Source organism: Heptranchias perlo, chromosome 18 (genome assembly GCF_035084215.1).
Source record: "Heptranchias perlo isolate sHepPer1 chromosome 18, sHepPer1.hap1, whole genome shotgun sequence".
NCBI classification, from domain to species: domain Eukaryota; kingdom Metazoa; phylum Chordata; class Chondrichthyes; order Hexanchiformes; family Hexanchidae; genus Heptranchias; species Heptranchias perlo.
In genome coordinates, this window is record NC_090342.1 from 22,535,058 (window position 1) to 22,546,309 (window position 11,252).

Here is an 11,252-nt window from a genome sequence, read left to right on the forward strand (position 1 = left end):
GTGTGTTGAATTTGCTGTTATGTGGTACACTTTATCAATGAACTGAAGTTCTTATTCTGAAATGCACTTCCTGCCTTTATGACTTACAAAAGCTATTTCCAATATCAGAATCATGGTGAACCTATCTGCCGCTTGATATGAACTGCTATTCCATAATAGGCAAACCTTTTAGCAATTGACAGGTTTATTTTGTTTTAGATTAACTTGGTTATAGGTGACATTAGATGGTTAACATTTTATTTTATTTAGTAAAAGATCATCAAGGATAGCTTAGGTTAGCAAAATTTCATGAAGCTTAGAATGTTGTCATTTAATTTTTTCCAGTTCAAGTGTTGTGGAGTGGTATACTTTACAGATTGGTTGGAAATGGCAGAAATGGACTGGCCTCCTGACTCCTGCTGCATCAGAGAATTTCCAGGATGCTCTAAACAAGCCCACGATGGGGATCTTATTGATATTTATCAAGAGGTAAGAGGTCCTATTCTTTCCACATTTATTAAATATTCATATGTGGTTAACCAATTTTGGTTTTCAAATGGTCGGAAATGGTTGCAAATCTCATTCGAAGTGAAGTATGCTCTTTCTACACAAATTTTTCATGGTCAGCTCATTATTATAATTATGCATAGCTCCAAATGCAGAATTGGACCGGTGCTGAGAGTGGAAAATTATGTATAGGTGAAATTTAAAAGGGATGTTGACAAGTAAAGGGAACTGTCTGAATAGGGGGACAAAAATCCTTACAGCCTTAGGAAAGGCTGAACAAGATTTCAACCCATTGGCAGCCTTTCCCAAGGCTGAAAAAGGAGATGACCAAGAAGTGGTAGACAAATGTGAAGCAAAAGGAAATCCAATGTGTGGGCATGAATCTGCAGGCAAGTGATGGAGCAGCCCAGCCCAGCTGGTAAAATGGTGGTGCTGCATGAGGTGGTTGCGAGGACCATGGCCCTCTTTGCCTCTACTGCACCATCCCAATAGGAAGGAGGTGGAAGCAGGTTTGAGGCTTCAGCTCTCTGGTATGGTCGATGGCTGTTCCAGACATATGCTTCATGTTACTTCCAAGTGTACTTGCAACAGATGGCGTAGCTTTACATCTGACTATCTGCTGATACAAAGCCTGTGAAGACAGTTCCCTATGGTCTTTGCCAGGTAGGTATGCAGGACCTGCAGATATGATTATGATTATGCAGATATGAGTATCTCAGCAGATGCAGCCAATCAGGCAATGCTGGCTGCTGATTACCCTGGCAAGCTTTCTTTCATCCATACCCCTTAAAACATGACATTGCAATTGGGTTCTTCAGAATAACCATCCAGTAATACAACTAGTCAAGCCTTTACATATCATGTTTGTGCCATTCAGTTTTCTGTCTCAACCTCCCTTGGGAATTGAAGCCTCCGCATGCACTAATCATTTGCCAAAGCAAAGAATGTGCCTATAGATGCGGATGCGGTGGTACTGGCAGATGGGCACACTACACCTTTGGTGCTGCCTGATCTGCAAGGCGTCCATCTGTTCGTCCTACATAAAGCTCAAATACAGGGGGATTCAGTGGCAGTAATGGAGCTGTAGGGAAAATAAGGAAGCAGAAGAGCAAGTGCCACAGAGGTTTATTTTTAACCTTTGCGGCAGCAGAACAAAAACAAACTGCATTAATGACTTTAAAACACAATGGGGGTGAAATTGGATCGCACCGACCTGTTGGCATGAACTGGACACAGGGAACGGTCCCTGTGCCAGAACAGGTAGGCCTCATTTAAATTTTACCAGTGAGCTATGGACGCCTGCTGCCAAAATGTAGAGAATCGCGGCAGCCAATATGCACACAGCAAGGTCCCAAAAACAGCAATGAGATAAATGACCAGATAATCTGTTTTTGGTGGTGTTGGCTGAGGAATACAAATTGGCCAGGAGGTCATAAGACATTACGAAAGGTTTTGAGGTAAATAGTGAAAGATTATTTCTATTAATTGATAAATTGGTAACAAGAGGGCATAAATTCAAGATGATCACTAGAAAAACAAAGGGAGGGAACTAGGAGATTTTTTTTCATATTATGGGTTATTAGAACATGGAGGTCTTTATTGCAGGTGACACATTTTCTGCCTCAATAGTCACCTGCAGTAAACACCTCCATAGGTCTCGTAATAGGTAGGAAAAACTGTACTTTTATTAAGTGAAAGTACTACCCCAACATTTCTCTTCTCATTAAAGCATCAAGGGAAATATGTTTGTCATTTAGTGGCAAAAGTAGTTTAGTTCTGGTGTAGGAGACTCCAATTTGGGGCATAAGTCATTTACGCCACAGTTTCATCCATTCTAATATTCTTATCCTGCAGCATCAAATTTAACTTTAGCAATTAGAAAATTTATAACTTGACAACTATATTAATGGATTCAGTATTTTTGTCATTTTCAGTGTTTTGGAAAAGATTTCTCTTTATGAAATTTCACTCTGCTGCCTTGTATCTTTTTGGCTGCATCTGGTTCCATCTGAGTTGCAACTGACTTTTCATGTGCATTGCAGTAACTTGTTAATCTATTCGTTCAAAGTTATACATATTGGCCTGAAATTCTGCAGGACTTCTCCCGGTCTCCCACAACAACTCTGGCGGAACCCCCCAAAGAAACACTGTAAATGGGCATTTTCAGCATTTAAACAAGTCGAAGGGCCAAATCCATGCAGCTGCTTCAGCATGCCAGTGGTATACTCAATGATAATTGTGGTGGGAGGCATGCACCTCGTTATAACTTCATTCAGCTTGTGTTTTGGGATACTGCAGAGGTTTCATGAGCCGTGGCTGCAGAGGATAACCTTGAAATAGCAGGAGCCACCTGGGCACAAGGTTTTAAGGGTCACTATTGGTGGGACTGTGGACTGCTTTGAAGTGAAGGCATTGTGACAGCTACCAGGAATGTATGATCTAGTGCTGATTGTCATGGAAATTGTCAGAGTGAAATTCTTTCCGTTTCATGTCGGTAATGAAATTGTGCAAATGGACTACACAGGGCCACGTAGAAGCAATTGATAGTCTGCTGCAACTTTGGGAATCCTGCCACTGTATACAATTGCAGAGTCCTTTCCTGCTAGTCAGTTGTCCATGACAAAGATCAACTCTGATGATCGAGCAAATAATACATCCATGACCTATGAAATTGATGGGCAAGAAAAGACCAGCTGGCCCATCAAACCTGCCCCACACTCATGATGGCTGGAACATCATGACTAGACAATTCCCAGCGCCCCCCCCTCCCCACCAACTCCTGCAGCCATCTAATCTTCTGGGAGAGGCAAAAAATGAGAAAAACCCAAGGCCAATAAGGAGAAAAATACTTTGGAAAATTCTCCTCTGACCCCTTCAGGCGATCGAAACCATTCCAGCAGATCTCATGGACCAAGTGTTATCCATGATGCAATCTCTGCCCCAGTAAAGAACTGGTCCAGCTCCCAGTTGAAGGCATACAGAGAGTCAGGATCCACCACACCATCCGGCAACATATTCCAGAGGCTCACTACTCTCTGGGAAAAGAAGAACCGCCTAACATCCAATCTATTCCTACTCTTACATAGTTTAAACTCATGTTCCCTGGTCCTCGCCAATCTGTTAAACTGGAATAATCTATCAACAGGCATGCCATCTAGCCCTTCAATTATTTTATAGACCTCTATCAGATCGCTCTAAGTAAATAGACCAAGGACCTTACGCCTTTCTAAGAAAATAAGACTCTTTAAGCTGGGAATCATTTTTGTAGCACTCTGAAATGAATGGAATAAAAATCGGGCAAGTTCCATAATGTGTGGACGGAACAATCCTCCAGATTACCGTCCAGGCAGCAAAAACAAAATTTACCACATGGACTCTCCCTCCCTTCAATATCCCACCATGCTGAAATAATTTCATTATCTTCTACTCTCATTCTTTTCTTACTTTCCTTAAGTCTTTCTATCCTTCTACAATTTTCACTTTCAAAACCCAAGCTTAGCATCACCTAATCACTACTTCCCAATTTATTTTTTTCAGCATTGGTTGTGTCTTGGTTCTTAACTTTGGTTTTGTAATTTAAAAAAAAGCCTTCATGTATTAGTGGCAGCAGCATGAAGAGTTGAAATCTGGCTTAAGTCACTTGGTATTAAATTCGCTTTGCAGTAATATGATCATGAATGGAGTGCATGTCAATGAAGCTTTTTGTTAACTCGAAAGAAGTAAATCATCCAGAACTTGTCAACAAATAAATGCCATGTGCCAAAGGAGGTCTCTTAGGCATTTCACAGTTGATGTAGAAGTGATTTTTGCCAGGAAATAATGAACTAAGCTTTTACATTTCCTTTTCCAAGACTAGTTTTTCTCATCTTGTTTACATCAAGCATTGGTTAGTGTTCAGGTTATATGTGTGAAATTTCCCACCACAGCAGTATAAATACACAGTGGCAAATGAGAATTCACATCTTTGTAGTTCTTTTTCTTCTGCATATAACACATTAAAACTAATATGAAACATATATTTTTCCAAAAGTGATTTTAGAAGACAACAATATTAAATTCCAAAAGTAGCTCGAGGACCTTTTAATGCTGCCAGATAATTACGTATAGAGCAGTGTAAACAGAAATATATTTTATATTGTGTCATAAATTCACTTTTATTTTTACAGCTTTTCAAGCATTAGATTTCTAAAGCAGTAACTTAGCATAGACTTATCAACGTGGAAATAAATTCTAAATTTGTAGAGGTTTCAAAGCTTGCATTATAAATGTTCATATTTCAAATGATGTTTACAATGTAAATAACATTTTAAGTGCGTATATAAACACATACCTAATTTTTGACAATTTTGTTTGCGCTAGCATATTTCAATATGGAGCAGCCCATTTTCCCTGCATGTGGCAAATATTAAATAAAACATTGCTTTTTGTTTAAAAGGTATAAAGCCTGCTCCGGAAATCTTTTCCCCATATTCCTGTTGCTCTCTATTCTCTTTTTCTTCCATTCTATTTCAACAGTATTAGATTACATTATTTTTTTTATTTTCCTTTTTTCTTATTGAAGTTTAAATAACAACATTCTATGCTATCTTGCCATTCCAGTTTGACCTCAATTCCATATAAATAAAATTTGCTCCTTGACTGGCTAAAAACTGCCATTGGATTAAACCTGTCAAACCTTGACCTAATTTCCGGACCAACATTCGAAAACAAGAGTGTCAAGATAACATGTCAGTACCACAGGGAATGGAGCGCCACAAAAGCAAAATAATTTAGTTAGTGGCTTTCAAAGAGTTAATTGACTGTGAATATTTCTGAGGTACTATAAAATATTACTTTTTGTCAAACCTGGTAATATCAATTGAAATCTGTCAAGCAAAAAATTATCCCCAAGGCATTATGAAATGAATCCTTTGGGAAAGTGATCCAAGTGTCTAAACAACTATTCAAGAGACAAGTATGTCAGCACCTCAGGTAGTGGTTGTTGGAGGCCAATCATCTCAGCCCCAGGGCATTGCTGCAGGAGTTCCTCAGGGCAGTGTCCTAGGCCCAACCATCTTCAGCTGCTTCATCAATGACCTTCCCTCCATCATAAGGTCAGAAATGGGGATGTTCGCTGATGACTGCACAGTGTTCAGTTCCATTCGCAACCCCTCAGATAATGAAGCAGTCCGAGCCTGCATGCAGCAAGACCTGGACAACATCCAGGCTTGGGCTGATAAGTGGCAAGTAACATTCGCACCAGATAAGTGCCAGGCAATGACCATCTCCAACAAGAGAGAGTCTAACCACCTCCCCTTGACATTCAACGGCATTACCATCGCCGAATCCCCCACCATCAACATCTTGGGGGTCACCATTGACCAGAAACTTAACTGGACCAGCCATATAAATACTGTGGCTACAAGGGCAGGTCAGAGGCTGGGTATTCTGCGGCGAGTGACTCACCTCCTGACTCCCCAAAGCCTTTCCACCATCTACAAGGCACAAGTCAGGAGTATGATGGAATACTCTCCACTCGCCTGGATGAGTGCAGCTCCAACAACACTCAAGAAGCTCGACACCATCCAAGATAAAGCAGCCCGCTTGATTGGCACCCCATCCACCACCCTAAACATTCACTCCCTTCACCACCGGCGCACTGTGGCTGCAGTGTGCACCATCCACAGGATGCACTGCAGCAACTCGCCAAGGCTTCTTCGACAGCACCTCCCAAACCCGCGACCTCTACCACCTAGAAGGACAAGAGCAGCAGGCGCATGGGAACAACACCACCTGCACGTTCCCCTCCAAGTCACACACCATCCCGACTTGGAAATATATCGCCGTTCCTTCATTGTCGCTGGGTCAAAATCCTGGAACTCCCTTCCTAACAGCACTGTGGGAGAACCGTCACCACACGGACTGCAGCGGTTCAAGAAGGCGGCTCACCACCACCTTCTCGAGGGCAATTAGGGATGGGCAATAAATGCCGGCCTTGCCAGCGACGCCCACATCCCGTGAACGAATATATTTAAAAAAAAATTCCATCAGAGGTGATTCCAAATATCCCCCCCTCACTGTATTTCATGTGTATTGAAGGGTATCACTAACCTTGAATATATTTATACAGTGAGTGATACCAGCTAATATAAAAACATAAGGTATTTTGTGGGAAAAATGAGCAACAGTGTGCCTTTGGGCAAGATTTAGGCACATATTTATGATCCACATTGTTTCTTATAAGGAACTCAAATATGTGGGCCTACATTCTATTAAATTTATTTCACAGGAAAAGTGCATTTGCATTATATTTTGCAGTGAAGATGTCAGATGGCGATCTGCCACTTCGCTCTTAATTTGCAGTGTGGCACGGAGGAGAAAATATTCATGTGCTATCTGAGGTGCTGCCATTATTATCTTGCGTTGTTAAATGGATAATGTATGATTGCAGCAGGTGCATCATACGCTCACTGGCAGTGACACATCAGAATAAAAGGAGGTAAACTCAGACAGTGTCCAAGATACGACTTTTCATGAATCCCAAGAACTCCTGTGGAAAGTAGAGAAAATTTAGGGCCTCTTTCCTATTTGCCCTCCAGTGGGCCCTATAGGGAGGAGCAACCTATTGCCAAAGAAAAGTCGGAATATTATCACTCGTAGGTTTCAGGTCTATGTACAAGTACCACTCTCCCAGCACCATATTAGCAATATAAAGCTGTCTTAAGTGATTCATTTTTCTCTCTAAGATAAAATTGCTGTGACAATAATGCTCTGGAAAAAGATTGGCATATTCATGGCACATACAATTTTTATTCAAAAAGTCATATGCAAGTCACGGAGCAGGTCTCAAAAAAGATATTTTTAAAATTTCTGTCTTTTATATAAAAAAGATTGTTTCTTCAACTTGCAGAGAAAGAGTTCCAAGTATTGTATGTCTACATTAATGCCCATATGACATTCTGGTGTGCAATATACAAATTGGGGTTACATTTATTTGGTGAAACAGGTGACTTTAATTTGAACTGATTTCTGGAGTTTGCTAGCAATTTTGTTCTCGATTTTTTTTACTGATACCTGCACTATGCTTAACCAAAGTGATGTCGTTCTCACTTATCGTACCCTTGCTCCCCTTCCACTTGTTCAGAAGGAATGACGTTCCCAACAGGTATACCCCAGTTCTGCATAATAATGGAAGAGGAAAAGGAGCAGCAGAGCCAAGAGGCTCTGAGAGTGAAGCACCATAGCAGAAGACACCAGCCCAATTGTTATTACCTCTGCAGTGAGTGACTCACCTCCTGACTCCTCAAAGCCTTTCTACCATCTACAAGGCACAAGTTAGGAGTGTGATGGAATACTCTCCACTTGCCTGGATGAGTGCAGCTCCAACAACACTCAAGAAGCTTGACACCATCCAGGACAAAGCAGCCCGCTTGATTGGCACCCCATCCACCACGCTAAACATTCACTCCCTTCACCAAAGGCGCACAGTGGCTGCAGTGTGTACCATCTACAGAATGCACTGCAGCAACTCGCCAAGGCTTCTTCGACAGCACCTCACAAACCCGCGACCTCTACCACCTAGAAGGACGAGGGCAGCAGGCACTATGGAACAACACCACCTGCACGTTCCCCTCCAAGTCACACACCATCCTGACTTGGAAATATATTGCCGTTCCTTCATTGTCGCTGGGTCAAAATCCTGGAACTCCCTTCCTAACAGCACTGTGGGAGAACCTTCACCACACAGACTGCAGTAGTTCAAGAAAGCGGCTCACCACCACCTTCTCAAGGGCAATTAGGGATGAGCAATAAATGTGGGCCTTGCCAGCAACGCTCACATCCCATGAATGAATAAAAAAAAATATTGGTGGCACTGCATTTGCACTTGTTTTACATTGGTTTTTATGGTCTTGTATAGGCAAATGAGCTCTGCAGGAAATTTGGTTGTAAGTTCCCGTCAGCAAGATAGGCATAGACACCTTTGTAAATTTCGGCATAATATTAGTGTAAATTGGATTGAGGAAACTCCAGGTCAAGGTAACTAATTTAAGATAGTTAAGATTCTGTTTATTGAAGGGTGTGTGTGGAGCCTGTAATTTTGCATTCCCATGCACAAGATTTATTTTTGTTCTCAGCTGTTTCTGATTCCTGTTATGTTGATGGAAGCCTCAGTTGACACCTAAAGTTAAGAAGGTTGAATACCACTGTCCCAAATGATTCATTTTATGAGTGAAAGACTTATCATAAACAAATAATATTGGCCTGTTATGAGTGAGATGACCTGACTTTACTGACGTGGTATTCCACTTTTCTTGAGAGAAGTTTTGAATTAAAAAGGACAGAAACTGAATTAATGTGGGTTCCCAGTTAAAAAAAAGCCTTGTATAGAATGTATATAAACAGTAATTGGGTTTGATTTTCAAAGTCTCACCCATAGCAAGGCACCTTGTATGCCAAAAATGTACATTGGAAAATTGAGGGTAGTGGGAAGGTATCTCACTGCAAGTGAGGACACAGAAAATAAACCCTACTGTGTCTGAGTTGTTTGGACGCAGCAAACAGGGTCTTGAACTTTACAGTGTTCTACAGTAAAAATGAACTGATTTAGATGCAGGATTTTTTATGGTTATACAATGTAACATATTTTGTTTTTGATACAGGGCTGTGGACAGAAAATGTACAATTTCTTGCGTGGCACAAAACAATTACAAGTGTTGAGGTTTCTTGGAATTTCTATTGGAGTAACACAACTACTGGCCATGATACTCACTATTACATTGCTTTGGGCTTTATACTATGACAAAAAGGAGCCAAGGACTGGTCAAGTGATGGGCCAAAAAAAGACCACTTCTCCACACCTTGCCTGTCATTCAGTAGAACTAATGAAGCATGTCCCGAGGAACTGTGAACTGAGGCAGGCAGGTGCAGCGAACAGCTTTTGCACACAATTTGAAATAGAGGAATTGTAGCTGGAGTTGGTCAAATCAGTTGAATGCTGGAAATATTGCACAAGAATTCCTTTTGCCTTTGCACACAATGACTTTTGAATTCTGTATTACAGCATCATCCCAGGCATAGGGATAAGAGATCGAAAAAAAGAACGTTTCAGTGAAGGTAATTGGAAAAGGGTTTACTTTGATTAAGGCACTTTTACATTGCTGCTACAGAAGACCTGCACTCTTGAGTACCAGTCTCCCCTTTTGCCATTGTCACTTGTTGTCATTCCCTCATTGGAGGCCTGTGACCTTCATTCCAGGACCCACAAAAAAATTTCCAGGTGCTTGTGTTTACCCACTTTAATGTTAAAGAGTACAAATGGCAGCAGGATTACTGTGCATTTGTTGTCAATAGCACTCTGCTCAATGTAACAGTACCTTAATTAAACATATTTTTCGGGTCTTTTAACAGGGTTGTAGAACACTGAAGTTACTGTATTGGATCAGGACATTTGGCTTGGCAGTAATCCTTGCCAGAAAAGACTAATTTCTGTGTTTTGAAAAATTTTCAGAAATATAGATTCGATCAAAGCTGTTAACTCATGTTTACATTCTGCGTTAATACTTATTGATGTAATTGATTTAATCAATGTACTGCTTTGTGTTTGTATAGTAATTACCTTTATGAATCTTGGTCTTTGCAATTAGCTCCTTTTTAATCTTTCTGACACCATGTCACAAATCTCTATCTATCTCCTATTAAAACAATAGATATAGGTATGGCCTGTTTATCTTATAATAAAAATACCAAATGTGATTATGTTCTGATGAATATGGATAAATATTTTTCAATAATTGTATTTTATACATTGCAGACCAATTGTATCTATATGCTACACTAATTATAGTTTTTCTGTTTGAAGGATGTATTGAAATAGGCTGCAAACAAACACCAGAGGAGTTAGCATGCGAAGTATAATGGAAATACTACAATTCATTCACTATTTTAGTTTGAGAGTTAATAAAAACAGGTATTTCTAATACATTTTTGCTCTTGAGGTGCAGAATTCCAAATGGGTTGATAGATGCAAGAAAAAAGCTACTAAAAAAAATTCAAATTTTGTTTCTTGATTTGTGGCTCATGGGTGCTAGATAGGCAACATGAACTGTTGCTCGCCACTAAGTATATGTATATTATGTATCTGTTTGTGAACAAAATCTCACCAATTTTGCATTGAGATTTATGCAAATGAAATACATAACCCTTAGAATCTATTGACTTTCACTTCTGAAATATGTTATACAAAAATGTGACTTCATAGTTACATAGTGCTGCAGTCTGTTGGAGCTATGATGTCCTGAGCCATAGAGTGATAGGATATAGGTCTATGGACACAATCCCCTAAATAGCAGGTTGCCATTGTTAGCCTGGCTATCAGGGCTAGGCACTAACCAAAGGCTATGTTTCCCTAAATGAATCGGGGAAACCTTAGCAGGTCACATTACAATAATTACATGCACCTCATCATGACACAAGCAAATAATTTGTCGTAGGAAGAAAAAGCAGAGAATCACAGAGCAGTTATGGGGAAGTCCAGAAATGAGCACTGGCAGGTACTGTTACTGCCGTAAGGAATTGAAAACTCACCAGCAATGATTTCATGAAGCCCCATCTCAAAGATCACATCCCAGAAGATATGAATCGGACTAACAGAGTTCAACTGCAAAAGACAAGGCAGAAATATTAAAATTTGTGGACTTCATTTCATCGGCCTTCCTTCCAACAGTGATATATAAAACAATTGCAGACATAATGGGGTGGGTTAGGAATCAGTGGTCTTAATAGTTAGC

The 11,252-nt window shown here is 40.4% G+C and overlaps 1 protein-coding gene across 3 annotated transcripts in view; it reads left to right on the forward strand.

Moving 5' to 3' along the window:
- tspan12 (tetraspanin 12) overlaps nt 1-10,444 on the forward strand; it is a 34,586-nt gene extending 24,142 nt beyond the window's left edge. For all 3 annotated transcript variants that reach the window (XM_068000060.1, XM_068000061.1, XM_068000062.1), the window contains exons 7-8: nt 325-468; nt 9,126-10,444. In XM_068000060.1, coding sequence (XP_067856161.1) covers nt 325-468; nt 9,126-9,434 — 453 coding nt within the window. In that variant the 3' untranslated portion in view covers nt 9,435-10,444. The remainder of the gene's footprint in view (nt 1-324; nt 469-9,125) is intronic.
- The last annotated feature ends 808 nt before the right edge of the window (nt 10,445-11,252 follow it).